At 41.1% G+C, this 21,692-nt stretch overlaps 1 protein-coding gene across 2 annotated transcripts in view; it reads left to right on the top strand.

Moving 5' to 3' along the window:
* Positions 1 to 21,692, top strand: part of LOC120302186 (major vault protein) — a 43,554-nt gene that overhangs the window by 14,605 nt on the left and 7,257 nt on the right. Inside the window, exons 2-12 of one of the 2 annotated variants that reach the window (XM_039330232.1) lie at positions 1,152 to 1,262; positions 1,974 to 2,108; positions 4,976 to 5,171; positions 6,034 to 6,157; positions 7,624 to 7,755; positions 7,878 to 7,972; positions 9,659 to 9,895; positions 12,965 to 13,090; positions 13,181 to 13,339; positions 17,867 to 18,105; positions 20,938 to 21,135. In XM_039330232.1, coding sequence (XP_039186166.1) covers positions 1,987 to 2,108; positions 4,976 to 5,171; positions 6,034 to 6,157; positions 7,624 to 7,755; positions 7,878 to 7,972; positions 9,659 to 9,895; positions 12,965 to 13,090; positions 13,181 to 13,339; positions 17,867 to 18,105; positions 20,938 to 21,135 — 1,628 coding nt within the window. In that variant the 5' untranslated portion in view covers positions 1,152 to 1,262; positions 1,974 to 1,986. Of the gene's footprint in view, positions 1 to 1,151; positions 1,263 to 1,305; positions 1,878 to 1,973; positions 2,109 to 4,975; positions 5,172 to 6,033; positions 6,158 to 7,623; positions 7,756 to 7,877; positions 7,973 to 9,658; positions 9,896 to 12,964; positions 13,091 to 13,180; positions 13,340 to 17,866; positions 18,106 to 20,937; positions 21,136 to 21,692 lie in introns of those variants that run through there. The other variant, XM_039330233.1, reaches the window with a different exon arrangement.

The raw sequence follows: 21,692 nt of genomic DNA, 5'->3' as shown, positions 1-21,692 counted from the left end.
AAGTATGAACCGCTGCATCTGAATTTTGATCACATGATTATAGGGATGCTGCAAAAGTTGTAACTTTGAAAAGTGGTTACAAGTCATTCTTTTCAGTGCCGTTTTAACTTCAAACAGTTACTAAATGAACTGTTGGTAAGTCGAGAATTACCTGTACATTACTGTGCTGTAAAAGATCTCCCCAATTCCCATTCTTGATGATCTATTTTCCTGGTTCAGCCTGCTGTGTGCAAGTCAGCAGAGTCATGAGTTAGACGGCCATTTTATTTTCACTTTGTGAAATGTCCCCAAAAGTGTGTGTGGTAGACAGGATAAGTATACATATTGCCCCTCACCAAGTTTGTGGAGAAATTTCTTTGGTTCTCAAGCATTCTTCCAATTCTACGAGAATCCTCCTCCAGACTTTACAGCAGGGGTCTGCAACCTTCACAACTTCAAAACTTGTAGACTTCAGTTCCCAGAATTCCTCAGCCTTCTGGGAGCTGAAGTCCACAAGTCTTAAAGTTGTCAAGGTTGCAGACCTCTGCTCTACAGCAGTGTTTCTCAACCTTGGCAACTGTAAGGTTTAAGTGGACTTCAACTGCCAGAATTCCCTATCTGTGCTGACTGGGGAATTCTGGGAAATGAATCTCACACTTCTTAAAGGTGCCAAGGTTCAGAAGCCCTGCTCAAGAGTCTACAATACAGGTATTCCTCAACTTACGACCATAATTAAGCCCAAAACTTCTGTTGTTAAATGAGACATTTGTTAAATGAGACATTTTGCCCCATTTTAGGACTTTGCTTCAGTTGTTAAGTGAATCACTGCAGCTGATAAGTTAGTAACCCGGCTGTTAAGTGAATCTGGCTTCCCCATTGAGTTTGCTTGTCAGAAGGTCGCGAAAGGTGATTACACAATCTTGGGACACAGCAACGGTCATAACTATGAATCAGTTCCCAAGCATCTGAATTTTGATCACATGATCATGGGGATGCTGGAAAGGTTGTAACTGTGAAAAATGGTCATAAGTCACTTTTTACAGTGCTGTTATAACTTTGAATGGTCATTAAGTGAACTATTATAAGTTGAGGACTACCTGTACTTTGATAGGACTATTATTTGGCTGCAGAACTCTGCATTTGAACTCTGCTTCTCCTTTAACATTTTTCAGAACAGCTGTAGTTTGCTCCACCTCTCAAACCAGGAAATAAATTTACTATATAAGAGGTATTCCAAGTCTACCGTCATCTCCAAAGAAGCGACAGAAAGCAATTTTCACTTGGTAAGTTTAATTCACCCTCTTTATCCTTGTCTCCCTAGTTCCAGATTGGGGTGGGCCATGCCTTTGGTAGCCCCCCAACTCACTTCGTTCCCTTTGTCTTTTGCTTTGCCATCATTTTTTCAAACTATCCATCTTTGAGCTAAGAAGTTTCCCAAAGCGCAGCATTACGAGCCGGAACGTATAAATAGTCCATTCTCAGTTAGTGAATGAAATTGACTTTCTCACCAATTACGTACAGTAGTAAGAAGGCTCGGGCTACGAGGAATGAGAGTTTTAGGGTGGATTTTTCTGGCCAACACGTGCAAAAAAAAATCTCCAAACCCGGAGCGTTTGTGTGGCTTTTTCACCCAGAAAAGCAAACCTGACATCCACGTCGTTCGGCAGTGACTAACTCCCCACGTTGCGTGCCCAGATCTTTAACTAGGTTTTCCCGTAACTGCCAAAGGGGTATGAATTTACGGAGCGGGTGTGTAGCTTCCACACACACACACACACACACACACACCCCGAGGGCGCTGGTTGCGGAGTAAGCCCAGCTGAATTCTTGAAGGATTAAAGCGCCTTGCTGGGCTGGCGGCAAGGGGAGACGTTGCAGGCTTTGTTCAAGTCCTCCCGGTAAGAGAAAAGGGGAGAATGACTCAGCAGGCATTCTTGCCGTGATGATTTTCTGGCAGATTTTAAAATCCCATTACTCTTCTCTTGCAAACGCAGCTTGGAAGATAAAATGGCGAACGAGTCGATTATCCGGATCCCTCCCTATTATTACATCCATGTCTTGGATCAGAACTCCAATGTCACCCGCGTGGAAATCGGGCCCAAGACCTACATCCGCCAGGATAATGAGAGGTGAGTCCCGGCAGAAAGGGGACCCTAACCGGAAAAAACAATTGCACTGCAACCGCTACGCGATGTGACGCCTCTCCCTTCCTTGGCAAAATAATTGCCAGTCTTCCAAGCCCTCCTCGCCAGCGGGGAGCACAGCTCCGATTTGTCCAAAGTTTCGCAACAAAATAGACGTTTTCTATTCGCTCCTTTTACTTTTTCCCCCAAACTTCCCGCAAGGGGGCAGTTGCCCAGTCTTCCTGCTGAGACCGAGAATTATTCTGCAGGCTGAAGAAGGGAAGAGGGGTGCCAAGTCTTTGCTGATTTTTTTTTTTCAGAGGCTGGAGTAAAGAAGCTACTGTGCTAAATCGGGGGTAGGCAACCTTGGCTCTCTTATGACTCGTGGACTTCAACTCCCAGAATTCCTGAGCCAGCTATACCTATAGCTAGCTCAGGAATTCTGGGAATTGAAGTCCACGAGTCATAAAAGAGCCAAGGTTGCCTACCCCTGCTCTAAATCAAGGGAATCCAAACTTGGCAACTTTAAGACTTGTGGATTTCAACTCCCAGAATTTCTCAGCTGGTTGGGGAATTTTGGGAGTTGAAGTTCACAAGTCTTAAAGTTTCCCAGTTTGGAGACGCCTGCTCTACATTTATTAAATTTATATGCCGCTTATCACACGGTCGGGCCGCTCTGCAGAGGTAGAAACATTGACAACATTAACATAAAATTCTTTGTGGATTTTGATGCTAAAGAAACTAATGTTGAATTTAATAACAGCAACAAGATTATTGGAGGGTCAATATTGGAAAAAGGACTCTCTGCCTTCTTTAGAAGAATGGGTATTTAAGGTTTCTAATTTAGCAGAAATGGCTAAAATTTCTGCTTATTTAAAGGACCATTCACAAGAGAGATATGTTATTGTATGGAGAAGATGGATAGAATATGTTCAGAAGAAATATGGAACTATAAAGTTTCATTTATTTTATGAGTAATAGATTTGTTTATAAAATTATGATGTTAAAGTTTGAAGAGAGTTAAGGGTTAGTATGATTTTGGTTATTGTATAATTAGTAAACTTAAATAGATTATGTTTAATATGTTTGTATAACCCTGTATTTGGCTCTGGGAAGTGGGGTGGGGGGGAGAGGGTTGGGGAGGGATGGGTTGAAGGTTAAATAGCTCAGATAAGTAGAAATAGTTTCATTGTATATAATATTATGTTTTATTTTGGAGAGAGGAATTGCTCGGGCATTTCTCCTGGACTGCATCCGGAATGAGAAGATAGGAGGAAGGGGAGAAGTAAGTAGGAAGGTTGAGAAGGAGGAGAGGGGGAGAGTGAAGAAGAAGAGGGAAGTGAGAGAAGAGGTTAGAGGATGGATGCAGTTTGGGGAGAAATGGGTGAGCAATACCGACAGTTGTGTGTATAAATTTATTTTACTCTTTATCTGAAGTATTTTTATGATGTAATATAAAATTGAAAATAAAAAATTTTTTACCAAAAAAAAAACATTAACATAAAATTCGTGGCTATGAAATAAATTAGGAATGAGAATGCAAATACAGTACTTACCGGTAGTTACAATCAATCTTGGGTGGGGCTGGCAAACTAAATTCTGGATGGGGATCAATTCCTTTGAGGAAGTGAGGCTGCTGAGTTTAATTTCACTTGGTGCAAAGTTTCTTTACTTATCAAAGGGCAGTTTCAAAAGTCATTGATCTGGTTTCTTTATCTTGCTATTTTATCCTTACCTTTGGGCTATGGATGACTGGATCCCTTAACTCTCTAAAGTTTTCTGTTATGTTTATTGGCACTTTCTTTGCAGTCACTTTGGCTATTTGAGTAACACTTGTTACACCAGGATGAGCAAAGAGCAGCTTCTGGACCACCTGAGCCCTTCAAAACTATTTTTGCAAGTTCTGATGATGATCCAAAGGTGCTTTTTTCAGAGGCAACTGGACTTCCTTGTTTTTCTTTGAAGGCATTTTGCTTCTCATCCAAGAAGCTTCTTCAGCTCTGACTGGATGGTGGGGAATGGAAGGATTTATAATCCTTGCAGACAGCTGGTCATCTGTAGTCTTTTAGAATGCAAATGGTCTCAATGACTCTCAACTGAAGCTTCTTGGATTAGAAATGAAACTTCTTCAAAGAAAAACAAGGAAATCCAGTTGCCTCTTAGAAAAGCACCTTTGGTGCAGGCTTCAAGTATATAAAGGAACTAAGAAGAATTACCACATCTTCCCAAAAAATCAGAGTAGAGCCTTCTGTTCACATTACATGGCTGAATCTACTGTTCCCCATCCCAAAAAGGTAGTCCACTGCAGACCTAGCCTGAACATTCCGAACATCTCTCAAGAGTGTCACTCTGCCATGTTTTGCAAAATTTGGGTCAAATACGTAATACACGTTGTCCTTGACTTACAACCACAATTGAGCCCAAAATTTCTATTAAGTGAGTTTTGCACCATTTTATGAATTTTCTTGCCAAGTTGTTAATCATTATTAAGTTAGTAACACAAATGTTAAGTGAATTTGGCTTCCCCATTGACTTGACTTGTCAGAAGGTTGTAAAAGGTAATCACATGACCCTGGGACACTGCGACCATTATAAGTACATGTCAGTTGCCAAGCGTCAAATTTTGATCATGTGACTATGGGGATGCTGCAACAGTCATGAGTGTGAAAAATGTCATAAGTCACTTTTTTCAGTGCTGTTGTAACTTCAAATGGTTACTAAAAAAAACTATTATAAGTCAAGAACTACCTGTATGCCAAAACTTGAAGAAGTCAAGAATAAGGTCATCGTCTTTAATCAGGAACCAAGAAACCCAAGATCTTATTTCTCCCTTTCCATTTCCTCCACCTTACTAAACTTCTTTCCTACTTCAGGATCATATTAGCTCCAAAGAAGATGGTGATGGTTCCCCCACGACATTACTGCATCATCCTCAATCCAGTGGTTCATGAGACAGATGGGGCAGTCCGTCTTGATGCTCTGGGGCAAGCCCGGCTCGCACATGCTGACTTGGAGATTAGAATGGCTCAGGACCCTTTCCCTTTATATCCAGGAGAGGAACTAAAACAGGTAAGGGTGTCTTTAATTTCTCCTCTCCTCAAATGGCCCATCATGAGTAATCCCTTGGCTGTCTCTTGTAGCAAGGGCAGGGGAATGTATGAATTCCATGTTGTAAATTTCTACGTGTGATGGAATGCCTAAGAGAAAGTGAGAACACAGAGAAAATAGAAGGACACTTAAGGGAGGTGATGGAACCATTACAGAAATTATTCTTAACTTCAGGGGAGCAGGAAGTGTGAGAAAGAGACTCAGAGAAATTCTGTCTTGATTACATTAAGTACTGGTAGTCCTCGATTTATTCATTTAGTGACCATTCAAAGTTACAACAGCACTGAATAAAATGTCATGACCTGCGAATGCGAACATTGCATTCCCTTTGTCATGTGATCAAAATTCGGGTGCTTGTCAACTGACTCTTATTTATGACGGATGCAGTGTCCCGGAATCATGTGATCACCTTTTGCGACCTTTTGACAAGCAAAGCCAATGGGGAAACCAGATTCACTTAACTGTGTTACTAAATAACTGCAGTGATTCACTTAACAACTGTGGCAAGAAAGGTCGTAAAACGGGGCACAACTCACTTCATAGCTCTCTTGCTTAACAACAGAAATGTTGCAGTTGCGGTTGTAAGTCGAGGATTACATATATAAGTTGTGCTGGAGAATTACTTTGGTAAGTTTCAAGATTCTGTTTTTATTCAGTTCAATTTTCTTGAAATTTTTGCTGTGTTCAATTTACTTGACCACTAAGAAAGATCTTTCCAGAAACCAAAGGGGATCTGGTTTCCTGAGTTTGCCAGCCTCCCAAGGCTTGGCTACTCCCTGAGGTTGCTTTTGTTACTAGCCCCTTTGTTCATCTGATTTTCTAGGATGTTACACCTTTACAAATTGTCTTGGCTAACACCGCCCTGCATTTGAAAGCCCTGCTGGACTTTGAAGATGACCAAGGGGGCAAATATGTTGCTGGAGATGAATGGTTGTTTGAAGGACCTGGTAAGTGGCAATTGTCAAGGAAGGAAATGTTGTTTGGGAGGTGAGTGAGATGTATGGTCCTCTATACCAGTGGTTCTTAACCTTTTTGAACGAATCGCCCCCTTGAGCCAATGAGGAAGTTGTCATCGCCCCCCTCCCCCAACGTAACCTCTCAATCACAACATAGGAAATAATTCTTCAATTTATGCAAACACTTTTTTTTGTTTTCTTTAAAATTGTCATCAGGACATATCGATGCAAATAATTTATTTCCAGTCTTTTTCTCATATCTCCCATATTCTGGCCAATGGCGCACCACTGTATGGGTAGAGGCTGCTGCGCAACGCGCATGAAGATAAGCAATGCGTCTTCACATATGTACGGCGTTCTGTACTGAAGCTAGCTGGAGGAATGTTTGAAAACACAATTCAATTCGATCTGATGTTTTTGTACGATAGATATACAGCAATTCACTGTACGAAAAAGTCTCAAAAGTGTCCCCAAAACTTCTCGCTCCATCGCCCCCATATCGCCCCTTTTTTGTTCCTTTGCCCCCGCGTCATCCCTTTTCATTTCATCGCCCTCCTGAAAAATGAAATCGCCCCCCTGGGGGGCAATATCGCCCAGGTTAAGAACCACTGCTCTATACAGAATAGAATTCTTCATTGGCCAAGTGTGATTGGACATACAAGAAATTTGTCTCCGGTGCATAAGCTTTCACTATATATATATAAGCAAAAAATGATAAATTATTATAATCATAAAATACATTCATCATAAATCATAAAACACAACACTCGGTGATAGTCATAGGATACTAAATATGTGGCTGAAGTAGAGGTCCCAATAGCTCCAATTAGCATAGCCAATGGTGAGGAATCCTGAATGCACTACTTCAGCCAAATGTGGGGAGCCATAGATTCCACATCCCTGGAGGACACATGCCGATCTTTACAGAGGATTATGGCTTCACTTCCCAGCATCTTCAGCTGAAACAAATGGATATGAAGAAAGGTAAAGAATTCTGAGATTCCACCAAGCTGTTGCCAGTCAAATAGGCAAAACTGAGTCAGATCCAATTGTGTTCCAGGACTCCAGGTAACCTGGGGCCAAAATATTCCTCTGAATTCTCCCCTTTCTTGTCATTGCATCCTATATGAATGTAATTTTTTTTCTCTATTTTTTATCCCAATTGAAATTAATGGCAAAAATGACAGCATTGGAAAAGGTCAGAATATGCTTTAAGTGAACAATTGTGGTATTAAAATGAAAACATGGATCCATCTGATTTTTCTTCCCCAAATACCACAGCGTATTTTACAAGGACTTCCCCTCTATGCACGGAACCAGAAAAATAGCTTCCATCCCTTTTCTTCCTGTGTGTTGGCTTGACTTGACCTAGTCAGAAGTTCGCACTCCTTTCCCATCCCTATCATAATTGAGATGGAGCCTAGCTAGTTCATTTACTAAACCACTGTCATTTCTAGGCACCTACATCCCACGAAAAGAGGTTGAAATTGTAGAGACAATCCTGGCCACCATCATTCGTCCCAATCAAGCCATCAAACTTCAAGCACGGAAGGAATGCCGGGACAGAGAGGAGAACAAACGCGTGACAGGTATCTTTTTGGTTTCCTGCCCATGATCCTATGAAAGATCAGCTTTTGAGTGTGTGTGTGTGTGTGTGTGTGTGTGTGTGTGTGTGTGTGTATCTTGAGTTTCCAATTTCTTTTCGCTACAGGTGAGGAATGGATGGTGAAGAAGGTTGGGGCTTATTTGCCAGGTGTATTTGAGGAAGTAGTTGACATTGTTGATGCTGTCATTCTGACTGAGAAAGTAAGTGCAACTTCTAATGGTAGATGATGGTTATGGGAAAAAGGTTATTGATTTCACTTTTCGAGGTCTTTGTTGCAAAGCTCAGGCCAAACTCTCCTTTGATTCTGAAGCTCCCCCATTTATGATCAGGCGCCCCATTGTACAGGCATACTATGACTGTCCTTGCCCAACAAATATGAAAAAGCTCCTTTTTAATAGCTAATTGGATTGAAAGATGTATGGAAAGATTTTTGCCCATCACGGTCTTAGAGATTATGTGAATTGCTCTGAAAGACAATCTCCTAGACTAGTTAAACAAAGACAGGAAGACCCAGGTTCTAATACCTTTTGAGTAGCACCATTCGCTCAGTGACTCTGGGGCCTTACACTATATAGAATATTCCCAGGGGAATGTTTGAACTGGAGACCAAGACGCATTGTATTGAAACACAAGTGGATTTATTGACGGCACTGGAGGCAAGACAAGCCTAAAGAAGGAGGGGTCTTGGTCCCATTTTGTATGCTTAAAATATATGTGTGGTTGGATTTGGCAAGGGTGGGGATTGATGGCCCTTTTATGATTTGTGGACTTCAACTCCCAGAATTTCTGAGCCAGCCATAAAGGGGTTATCATTCCCCACTTCTGGGATATGGCATCAAGGTATTGGATTGGGTATAGACAACAGCAGGTGTTTGACTGGATAAAACACACACATTTCACAAAAGCAGTGGGGTAGTTAGGTAACTGTGGGGTAATGGTGCAGGACTACAAACACAGTGGGGTTTTGAAGCAACAAGGAGGCATGAACTTCATCTCTTCCTAAGAGTTACTTTCTTTACTGTCCCAAAGCTGTACTGGTCTCCCAGTAAAGCCTTTTCTAAATTTCCAGCTGTCCTTGGTTTCTGAATATTTTATGGCTGAAATTACCATTTTAGTTTCTCTGGGATAGTATGTTTGGTTAGAGATTTTTAGTTTAGCTTTCCCAATACCTTAATACAAATTTAAAAGTCACTAAACTAATCTCTGATTATATGGAAATAACATCCATGGTCTTGCATTACTATTATTAGACTTTTATCCTACCTAGATTGATTGATTGATAACTCAAGATGGCAAACACACCTAATGCTCCTTCATCCTGTTTTCCTCACAACAACAACCCAGTGAAGTGGGTTGGGCTGGCTTCCATGCCTAAGGTGGAACTAAAACTCACAGTCTCCTGGCTGCATGGTGGCTGGGGAATTCTAGGAATTGAAGTCCACACATCTTAATTTTGTCAAGTTTAAAAACACTGCACTACACCAGACAGACTGTCTTGTATGGATCTTGTGATCGTTCCCTGCTTTGCAAGGCCTCTTCTCCTGAGGGTTGTTTTAAAAACCAATATGTTGCCAGATGCTGAAAGATTAGTCCCGTCCCACTGGCAACCAGAGGTGAAAGTTTGTAGACCAACATTTTCTGAAAGGATGCTGTCAACGCCGTTAATACCATGACAGATCCACAGTTACCATTGCTGCCTCATATTTGCATTCTTGTCTGTTTCTTAGCGAAATTTAATCAGAAGCAACATTTGGGGGGTGTGGCTTAAACCTTACACATGTCATTTGTATGAAGAGTCAGGTTAATAACAATGTTAAATCATAAAAAGGAGGCTTTGTACTAATATACACACATATATATATTTCTGCCTCTTTTGCTCTTTGAAGAAAGCACTGCACCTCCAGGCCACTAAAACGTTTCGGGACTCTCAAGGTATCATGAGGAAAACTGGAGAAGAGTGGTTGGTCACCATGGCAGAAACTGAAGCCCACATCCCCGATGTGTATGAGGAAGTGCTGGGCATTATTGACATCACCACCTTGAACAGTTGCCAGTATTGTGTAGTTTGTGACCCAATAGGCATAGATGGAAAACCTCAGCTTGGGCAGAAGAAGGTCATTAAGGTATGTATCTTTACCTCAGAATCATAAAGGACTCTAATGACATACAGGTAGCCCTTGACTTTAGGGCCACAACTGAGCCCAAAATTTCTGTTGCTAAGCGAGACAGTTGTTAAATGAGTTTTGCCCCATTTCACAACCTTTCCTGCCACAATTGTTAAGTGAATCACTGTAGTTGTTAAGTTAAGAACATGTTTTAAGTCAGGGGTAAGCAATCTTGGCTCTTTTATGACTCGTGGACTTCAACTCCCAGAATTCCTGAGCCAGCATGGCTGGCTCAGGAATTCTGGGAGTTGAAGTCCACAAGTCATAAAGAGCCAAGGTTGCCTATCCCTGTTTTAAGTAAATCTGGCTTCTCCATTGACTTTGCTTGTCAGAAGATCACAAAGAGTGATCACATGACTCCAGGACACTGCAACCGTCATAAGGATGAGTCAGTTGCCAAACCTCTGAATTTTGGTCACGTGACCACAGGAATGCTGCAGTGGTATAAGTGAGAAAAATGGTCATTAGTCACTTTTTTCAGTGCCATTGCAACTTGAAATGGTTACTAAATGAATGATTGTAAATCGAGGACTACCTGTACTGTTACCATTCAGCAAGGCAGCCCTAGGGATTATAACAGAACTCCTTAAAGCAGCCTCTCCTTCAAGAGAAGCTGGTCTGCATCTCCTACCGGGAGGCAGATTAGGAAGCTGGTGTTATAAAATACTTTTTTTAGATGCTATATCCATGGTAAATGATTTGGGAAGTCACCTTGATAGTATCCACAGCTCCTGCTCTCTTAAACCGTGTTGCTCCAGAGAGCAGGAAAGCAACTATCACTGAAGCAGATTTGGGCTATAAACATTGGGATAAACTTGCCAGAAATCACAGTTCTGATAGTATGCAATGACTGTTCAAAGTTATAATTGGACTTGAAAAAAGTTACGATCTGTCCCAAAAGTTAACAAGTGTCATACTACCCCTGTGATCATGTGATTCCATTTCAGATGCTTGGCATCTGGCCCGCATTTACAACCACCTGCAGTGTCTTGCACCCATGTACTTGTGTTTTGTGACTTTTTTGCCATTTTGTGGCAAAAATTGCCCATTGGATAAGCTCGATTTCGAGTTGCAACGATGTGATTCACTTAATGACTGCGATGTTTTGTTCAACAACAGTCATAAAAAGGCTCATAAAATCGAGTCTGAGCATGTGGTGACTCTGCTTGTGACCACAATAACTTACAAACAAAATTCCATTCTCAATTGTGATGGTACATTGAGGACTACCTGTGTTAAGCTCTGTGTATTAAGCTCTGTTTTTCCTTGGGGATACTTGAAATTGGCTAGTGACTTTTGGTGCATATGCAGCCCTGAAACTTGGCCACGTTGCAGGCAAATTTCAGTAATGGGATTTTGGCTCATTTTGGGGAACTCAAAGGATGGGAGAGGCCTCTTGAAGACTCCTGTTCCTATTCTCTCTTTTAAACTCTCTCCAAGATGCTAATTGTGGGTTGAAAAAAAAATTGGCTACACTTTTTCTCATTATATAACCGTGTTACTGATCGGCCTTCTGCTGCCTTTTCCCTCAGCTTTTCAGATCTACCCATTTGTGTTTCAGCACCTCAGATGAGCAGTTACCACTTAGTATAATTAACAAGAAATGTAGACTTGAATTCTTTATATAATAGCTGTACCCTGCATGCATTCTTACATCTTTTTATTCTATGGGATTTCTGCATGCATTCTTCTATTACCATTATAGGAACTAAGAATTTAAACGACTGAGGCATAATTTTCAAATACTAAGATTTTCCTACAAGGCCTTCTTAGAATCTCCCAGCTCTCTTTCCTCTCTCTATTTTTTTTATCTACTATATCTACCCTGAGTAGGCTGCAAATGAGTGTCTATTTTGAACGTGCTCTAAAAAAAGTAGTTAAAAATGATCCATTGTGTTCCTGGCTTGTTTGGTGAGGCTTTTACACAGTATATAAAATCCTATATATTTTATAATTCCATTTTTTTCATCTGGTGGGATGCCCCCACCCCTACACAGCCGCCATTTGCACAGGCAAGCTTCAATCAAGAAAAGTAATATACTGCTGGCCTTAGCCCATATCAGTTGCTCACCTTTCCCCTCCTGATTAATGTATGTGACATGCTAAGTGATAACATTTGCCCAGCCTTTCTGTGCTCAGAAGCTAAACAGGATTCAAACAATACTTGAATAGAATTCTGGGCGTCCCACTGGGGAATCTTTGAGCTATACACTAAACTTGGAAATCAAACAACATCCCAGAAAAAAGCAGTGGTGAACCAATTGTGTACTGCTGCCAAAATTGAGGGGCACAATGACTTAACAGTTAAAGTTGCTGAGATTGTCAGCTGGAAAGCTGACAGCCTGGATTTGAGACCTGAGTGCTGTGTGATGGGTAAGCTCCCATTACTTGCCCAGCTCCTGCCAACCTAAAAGTTCAAAAGCATGCAAATGCAAGTAGATAAATAGGTATCACTTTGGTGGGAAAATAGCAGCATTCTGTGTGCCTCGGCATATAGCCATACTGGCCTCATGACCACAGAAGTGTCTTCAGACAACACTGGCTCCCTCAGTAAGATACGGAGATGAGCACTGCTCCTTAGAGTTGGACATGGCTGGGCAGGGGAAACCATTACATTTACTTTTTACCTGCCAAGAAAACAATAGAAGCAGTTAAAAATCATACCAGTGATTTTAGATTTCACCTTTTCTAGACCATAAGATCCAGGCCAGGGCAGATCTTAACTCCCCGTTAGTATGCATCTTTTACAGTATATAAAGTTTTTATTGAAGTCCACGCATCTTAAAGTTGGTTGAGAAACACTGCACTACAGTTTCTGTTTCCAGGCTCAAAAACTGCAGACAACTTACCATTAATTTTTGGTGATAGGGATTGGAACTGGAGGATACCAGTCTGGTAATTAGCCAACATCAAATTGACCACTTTACAGTTTAACAAACAGAGTTAGGCTCCCCACAGACACTTTTTAAAACCAATGACTGACAATCATTCTTGAGTTTTCTCCAATTCTTGCTTCTCATTATGCAGGGCGAGATATCATTTTTCCTACAGCCTGGAGAATGGTTGAAAGACGGGATCCAAGACATTTACATCCTGTCTGAAGAAGATGGCCTCTTACTACGTGCAGTTCGCCCCATTGAAGACAAAAACGAGGTAGGAGGTGCTGAGTGATGGCCAGGGAGGATGGATGGGTTGCTACAGGTAGATATGACGCTTCTTCTCCTTACTTTGTCTCTTACCCAGGACGACGAGGACATTCTGCGCAAGCCAGGTGACCGCTGGCTGATTCGAGGCCCTCTGGAGTACATACCCCCTGCGGAAGTCGAAGTGATGGAGCAACGCCACGCTATTCCCCTGGCTGAGAATGAAGGCATTTATGTCCGGGATATTAAGACAGGGAAGGTGAGTGGAATAGATCCAACAGTGGTTACCGAAGAAGCACATCAGTCTTTAGGAATGCAGACTTTTAGAGGTCAATTTCACCAAAAATTTTAGCACTTCTCTAATGTGGTTCATTACATTATTTATTAACTGCTATTCAGACAAAGTTTAAACTGAAATTCCTTTCCTTGCAAATCACAGTGGTGTGAAAAGGATGGTTATTTTTTTCAATCATCTTCCAGAATAAACCAAGGAGCAAGAATTTGGTTCCCTCCCATCTTGTATACTTCTTCTGGGCACTGGCCACTATGGCAAGGTCAGAGTTGGTTATAGGACAATATAAGTAAGATATTAATGAGACAACTTCAATGAGCTTTGCTGTCATGTAGGATCTAGTGCAGGGGTAGGCCACCTTGTCTCTTTTATTACTTGTGGACTTCTTGAAATCCACAAGACATGAAAGGGCCAGGTTTGAAGACCCTTGGACTACAGTGAAGTCTCTGTTTTCCAAGAAGGAGGGAGCACATTTGACAAGAGAGAATACAGCCACTCCCTAGAATCTCGGGGGGGGGGGGTATATCTCTTAGCGTGACAGTAGAACTGGTTTAGCAGGATTCCATCAATATATTCTAAAGAACTGAACATGGGCTGGATAGTTTTGTATTGTTCTTGGGCAGGGCCTGACAATAAGGTCCTAAGTTTGATAAGTAGTGCTTCTGCATGACTTTTTTCCTACATTCACATTTTATTCTGTTTATACCAGTGTTTCTCAAAACTCTTTAAGGTGCATAAATTTCAATTCCCATAGTTCTCCAGCCTGGAATGTTGAGAAACACTGATTTATAGAGGAGGAGGAAGATCTGAAATCCACACAAATGATCAGTTTGAGAGTCTGCACAGTATGCTGGGGTCTAGATTCCATGTGGGGGCCCGGACCCATTTTAGGAAGAGGTTTGAGATCTAAAGAATGACATTGTGCCCCTCCCCTCCCCCCCAAAATCCCCTCAGAAATGCACACACGAAAATCTGATAAATCTATGAGCTACGGGTTGTCCTTGACTTACAACCATTCATTTAATGACCATTCAAAATTACAACCACACTGAAAAAAGTGACCTATGATTGTTTTTCACAATCATAAAATGCTTGTTTCCAACCATTGCAGCATCCCCATGGTCATGTGATCAAAATTTGGGCACTGGCCTGTATTTATGACAGTTGCACTGTCCTGGAGTCATGTGACCACCATTTGTAATGTCCTCAGCTGGCTTCTGACAAGCAAAGTCAATTGGGGAAGCTGGATTCACTTAATGACCACATGATTCACTTAATTGCAGTGATTCTCTTATATGATAGCAGCGTTCCAATATCTCAGAGGCTGCCCCAAAGAAGATAGGGGGAGGGGTCAACCTATTTTCCAAAGCACCAGAAGGCAAGAAAAGAAGCAACGGATGGAAACTAATCAAGGAGAGAAGCAACCTGGAACTGAGGGGAAATTTCCTGACAGAACAATTAATCAGTGGAACTACTTGCCTCCAGAAGCTGTGAATGCTCCAACACTGCATGTTTTTAAGCAGAGATTGGAGAACCATTTGTTTGAAATGGCATAGGGTTTCCTGCCCGAGCAGGGGGTAGGAGTAGAAGACCTCCAAGGTCCCTTCCAACTCTGTTATTCTGTTGTTCTAGGTCAGGGGTAGGCAACCTTGGTTCTTTTATGACCTGTGGACTTCAACTCTCAGAATTCCTGAGCCAGCCATGCTGAGGGGAAAGGGAGAGGTTTCCATGCTGAGCCCTGTTGGCTCAGGAATTCTGGGAGTTGAAGTCCACGAGTCATAAAAGAGCCAAGGTTGCCTACCCCTGTTCTAGACATAAAATGGGGCAAAATGTACTTAACAACTGCCTTGCTTAGCAATGGAAATTTTGGGCTCAAATTTGATCATAAGTATGCCATCAAAAATGCCATGTTTTCTATTTCAATATATTTGAATGATTATAAATTTATTTTTATATATTAATATATGGGCAAAGGATGAGTGGGCTCTAGTTCCATTTTCAAAATGCTGTAATAGCACCTCTCTTCCTCTTCAAAAAAACCAAAATCCAGGAAGCAAATAATGCCTGTACCTACTTCTGATTTGCAGGAAAATAATTTATCATTAATCTCCATTCAAGCTGAAATAAAAGTAATAAGGGTCCAGAGCCTTCAAAAGGAACCTTTCACAGAAGGTTAGAAAGAAATATTCTAAAACAATTGCTTGAAAATAGGCATTGTAAAAGAGTCTTGACAATGGGGAAAAGGCAGGGCTGGATAGTATCATCTTAAGCACTGTGCAAAATCTCATTTGTAACCTCACTTCTTCATTAGAGAAAAACTCCTGCTTTGTGGTTTCTGAATTACCTTGATAGAATAACAGAACAACAGAAGAGTTGGAAGGGACCTTGAAGGTCTTCTAGTCCAACCCACTGCTCCGGCAGGAAATCCTATACCATCCCAGACAAATGGTTATCTAATCTATTCTTAAAAACATCCAGTGTTGGAGCACCCAAAACCTCTCAATGCAAATCACTCCACTGATTAATTGTATTAACGAACTGTCAGGAAAATTCTCCTTAGTTCTAGGTTGGTTCTCTCCTTGTTCTGTTAACGTAGTACCAACTCTCAGCAGCCACATAGATTGATCTTCTCTAGGATGATGTATCTCCAGCTTTGCTTCTGAGGTCCAGTGCAATTGTCCATTCATCTTGCTGCTGGTTATCCTCATCATTTGAAACTCTAGAAAGAGTACCGAGGAGAGCAACAAAGATGATTAGGGGACTGGAGGTTAAAACATATAAGGAACGGCTGCTGGAATTGGGTATGTCTAGTTTAACGGAAAGAAGAACTAGGGGTGACATGATAGCAGTATTCCAATATCTCAGGGGCTGCCACAAAGAAGAGAGAGTCAAGTTATTTTCCAAGGCACCTGAAGGCAGGACAAGAAGCAACGGATGGAAACTAATCAAGGAGAGAAGCAACCTAGAACTAAGGAGAAACTTCCTGACAGTTAGAACAATTAACCAGTGGAACAACCTGCCTCCAGAAGTTGTGAATGCTCCAACACTGAAAGTTTTTAAGAAGAGACTGGACAGCCATTTGTCTGAAATGGTATAGGGTTTCCTGCCTGAGCAGAGGGTTGGAGTAGATGACCTCTAAGGTCCTTTCCAATTATTATTATTATGATGATGATGATGATGATGGATCATCGCACAGTCAGCCAGATGTTCAGACTGGATTTGGCATTTTGTCTACCTATCGAGTCCTTACCCAGGACCTGGGATAGGCAGTTGTGGATGTTTGATGGTACTACAGGTATCGTTGCAGGATGGAAGCAGTTCCTAGTAAGGCCGCCTTTTGCAATTGACTAATAGTGAATTTGTCAATGCCAATGGTGTTCAAGTGGTGCTCCAGTTGTTTTGGGATTGCACCCAAGGAGCCTATTACTATTGGTACTACCCTTGCTTGCTTTTGCCACAGTCTTTTTATTTCTATTTGTAGGTTTTTGCATTTTGTTATCTTCTCCAGTTCTTTCTCGTCTATTCTGCTGTCTCCAGGCCCTGCCACGTCCACTATCCAGACTTTTTTGTCTTTCTTATCGACAATTGTTAAGTCTAGGGTGTTATGTTGCAGGTGCTTGTCTGTTTGAATTCTGAAGTCCCAGAGCAGTTTAATTTTATCATTTTCTATGACTTTCTCTATTTTATGATCCCACCAGTTTTTGCTTACAGGCAAATGATATTTTTTGCAGATCTTCCAATGCACCATTGTTGCTACTTTGTCATGCTGCTGCTTGTAGTCAGTCTGTGCAATCTTCTTGCAACAGCTTACCAGGTGGTCCACTGTTTCTTCAGCTTCTTTACATAGGCGGCACTTACTGTCTGTTGCTGTCTTCTCAATTTTGACTTTATATGTATTTGTCCTTAAGGCTTGGTCTTGTGCAGCCAGAATTAGTCCCTCAGTCTCTTTCTTCAATTTTCCTGCTCTTAGCCATTGCCAGGTCTTGTTATTATCTGCTTTCCCAGCTATTTTTTTAATGTATTGGCCATGTAGTGCTTTGTCTTCCCATGCCTCTATTCTGTTCTTCATTTGGTCTTTTTATTATTATTATTATTATTAATAATAATAATAATAATATTTTCCTCCCTCCTTTCCCAGTTTAATGGACTTCTTAAGGAAATTGGATCTTTACATAACTTGTCCAAAATACAATGGATTTGAGACTGGTCATTTGTGCTCTAGATTAATTTGTTTTATTGTCCATTTATTTGCTTTTGGGGCTATCTTCAAAAATCTTCTCCAGCACTGAAGTCTGAAAGGGTCAATACTTTTCTTGAAAATCCAACGTTCACTTCCATGCTGCTATAGGGAAAACAATTGCTAACATGGAGAGCATCCTTGTTCTTTCAGAACCATAGATAGAAACCTCCTTTTTGTAGTGCTTCAGAAATAAAAAAGATTTATGGTGATATTATGTATTTTTATGTTTTCTACCATTTCTCACTCTCTTCCAGATTAGGGCTGTGATTGGCCACTCTTACATGCTGTCTCAGGATGAGGAATTGTGGGAGAAACACCTCCCTGCCCACGTGGAGGATTTGTTGTCTACAGGCAGGGATCCTCTTCTTGATCGCTCCAAAGACAGCTCAGACAAGAGCGTTGCGTTACCCCGTGATAAGACACGGGCTGTGTCTTACCGTGTCCCCCACAACGCGGCTGTGCAAGTTTATGACTACAAGGAGCGTAAATCCAGGTGAGAAAATTAGCCTACAGATAGTCCTTGACTGACCACTATTGAGCTCCACATTTGTGTCATTATTATTAAGAGCAAGACAGCTCTTAAGTGAATTTGCACCTCATTTTGTGATCTTTTGCCATGGTTGTTAAGTGAGCATCTGCAGTTGTTAAGTGAATCATATAGTCCTTAAGCGAATCTAGTGTCCCTCATTGACTTTGCTTGTCAGAAGCTGAGAAAGTTACAAATAGTAATCACATGACTCCGGGACAGTGCAACCGTCATAAATACATGCCAGTTGCCAAGGGCCAAATTTTGATCACGTGACCAAGGGGATGCTGCAATGGTTGTAAGTGTGAAAAATGGTCAGAAGTCGTTTTTTTTCAATGCTGTTGTAACTTTGAACGGTCACTCAATGCATGGTTATAAATCGAGGACTACCTGTATTCTTTCTGGGCCATACTTGGAATGGCACATTCTTAAGAACCAGCTTTCTTGGCCTGTTGTTGTTGCCTCTCTACCTTGCTGGACAAACTTGTGGGAATGCTAACACTCACAACTGGGCTCGGGAAATGATGTTTGCAAGTTCCAATGGTTCCCGACAAATATATTTGATTGCTTTTGGAAAGTGGATTCAGTTTTTTGCCTGCAATTTCGTAGCCCCAATGTCAAGTTTCAAAGCATGGGTTTTGCTGGTGCGACAAATATTGCTTCTCAGATTGCCAACAAACTTGGGGGGAGGAGAGAGGTTGGGAATGCAGACTTCAAAGATTAAAAAGCCAGACCATGAGACTTAAGGACGTAATACCGGGTGTCTGGCCAGACCTAGAGATCCTTTCTCATAACAATATTTTTCTACTTGATTGGACAACGTAATCTGACCCAGATAGAGGAGGGAGAACTCAATGCTTTCACTATATGGTTTGGGAGGGGTCTTGCCAGGGTTGGTTTTGCTTTCATTAGTGCCAAAGTGATGAATTCAATACAGTTTTACATTAAGAGATCGGAATGTCTCAGAGGTGTTTGCTTGGTTGGGTTCTTAGTTGGAACCTTGGCATCCAAATTTGGTAATCTGGTCATTCTTTGATTTTGAGGTAGAGCCCAAGGAAGTGACCTTGAATTCCCTGTAGAATAAGAAATAAGCTTTGCCCATTCCAGACCTTAGACTTCAAGGAAAGTAGGCTGCTTGGTTGACTTTTAGAACTGCTGCTTTCTCATTTGTGATACAGTATTTTTCATTTATTTTCCATCTTTTATTCAAGAAGCATAAGATAACACATACTACTTGTCCCTTCTGGCCATCTCCCATTTAATTTTTTGATGGCTAGCCCAGATAACCTAGTTAATTTCACCCACTATTAATAGCCATATTATTGCACTTCATTGCAAGGCCTTCATGTGTTTTTTTCCCCCTCAGACTTAATCATTAGCAGTATATTTTAATAAGGACACCAATTTGTGCTCTCAGCTCTGCAACTTTAACACGCAAAATTAAAGGTAAAACAGCCCTTTAAAGGTTTAATAAAGGGTTGCCATGTCTTTATTAAGATCTTCTCTTCACAGATTCAGTCTCTTGTGTTTCTTCCTGTGAGGTTGAGAAGTGGATATGTTGAGGTCTCTGATTCCTCCCTTTTCTCCCTACATTTTACTAAATTAGCACTTTTTTTCTAAAAGATTACAGATGTCCTTAATGCTGCTATGAAGTTAATATAATTATATTAAGTTGAGAATGGATTCATTATAAGAGTCCCAGTAGATCAGAAAGAATAAAATTTAATGTACTGGTTAGAAGGAAATGATATTGACAGAGAAGGAGTCCTTCAACAAATGAGACATGAAATATGAAAATAAGCATTGCAAAAGAACTTTGGCCTTAGAGAAGATTTCATGCCATGTTAAATTGTTGGGTACCTGAATTTGGTGTGAGCTGATAAGTGATCCCTGAATTTGAGAGAGAATGCCTCTTTTCCAGGGGTTTTTTTCCTCTTCTGAAAATATAAATTGATAAGTGATTCAGGTAAAGCAAAAAGCAGTTATTAAGGGGGGGGGAGATGTCAAGTCTTTTTATAGGGTACAGAAATGAATGCAATACATACATTTGGTATGTGTGATACGTTAGAAAGCAAGTGATCAAACAATAAAATGTATTGATTACATGTGAGATTTGAACAACAGAAAACATTGATTCTAGATAAAATTCCACAAGTGGTAAATTTATGCATTATATTACTCTTTCCCAGCTAGGTTTGTACCTTTCTTAAAACTTGCAAGGATATTTGAGGACTTTCACAATAGGGTCTCTATTGTGTGGTGTTGAAAAGACAAGTTCTTGCATACCAAAAGAGATGGCCCTGACCAAGAAGAAAAAAAGACATTTTCCTGAAGTTAAAAAAAAGTAGCCTAGACCAGAGATCCCCAACCTTTTGGGTATCAGGGACCGGTTCCATGGAGAGAGGTTTTTCCGCGGACCGGAGGGTGCGTGGTTTTGTCTGCTGCCTACATCCTGCGGATGGGGCTTTGCTTGTTTGTGCGGACTGGTTGCTGGCTTACTGTGGCCCAGTACCAGTCCATAGACTGGTGACTGGGGACCCCTGGCCTAGACCATCATGTTAAAAATGCTGACATCACTTTTTAAAATGTTAATAATCTCCTTTTTTACAACCCTGTAATCCCTTAATTTGGGGTAGAATTGGGGAGATTGGATGGAGCTGAGCATTTACTGGTTGGATGCCATTCCTGACACCACGCGGAATTTGCAGCAGGCTAATAATCAAGGCTAAAATTCCAGGTAACAATATCAAATGCTGTTTGGAACCTCTGTGATTTAATACGATCTTCTCCTTCTTCCAGGGTGGTTTTTGGTCCAGAACTAGTGCTACTGGGTCCAGATGAGCAATTCACAGTCCTGAGTCTCTCTGGGGGCCGACCCAAACGCCCCCACACCCGGCGTTCTCTATGCCTCCTCTTGGGGCCAGATTTCTGCACTGACATTATCACTATTGAAACAGCTGACCACGCCCGTCTCCAGCTCCAGCTGGCCTATAACTGGTGAGTGAAAGATAACAATCATGTGGCTAGATGGGACCGTGGAGGTCTTCTCCAAATCCCTGCCCAAGGCAGGAGTCCTCATATTGTCCCGGACAAATTGTTTTCCACTCTTTTCTTGAAAATCTCCAGCAATGGGGCACCTTCAACTCTGGGAGGCAGGCAAAATAATTCTCACTGTCAGAAATTCTATGGGGTTCTAAGACCTTTGATGGTTTGGTGTTTCTATAGTACATTTATTGTTGTATTTTGCAAGCCAGCAAGAGTCATAATGGATTGGGCCAGCTGATCAACAAAATAATAGTTGTCAACAATACAGTATTAATTTATTTAGGTTTCCTTCTATCTGTGTTTCGCTGACTATTTGCTGGAAGTGTTTTGCACTTGCATACTATTTCCTTACCTTGAAATGGAAGAAAGTGATGAGTATGTGTTGTTGTTTTTTTAAAAGTAAAGTGATTAAGTCTTTAAACAATTCTACCAAGGGGATATAAAATCAGTTACTCCATTTAGCAATATCTATATAACATTTACAAACCTTGGATGACTTTAAAAATACA

This window comes from Crotalus tigris, unplaced genomic scaffold, assembly GCF_016545835.1.
Source record: "Crotalus tigris isolate CLP2741 ecotype Arizona unplaced genomic scaffold, ASM1654583v1 scf7180000024427.8105951120:4207309, whole genome shotgun sequence".
Classification (NCBI taxonomy): Eukaryota; Metazoa; Chordata; class Lepidosauria; order Squamata; family Viperidae; genus Crotalus; species Crotalus tigris.
This window is presented reverse-complemented; position numbering and strand designations above follow the sequence as displayed.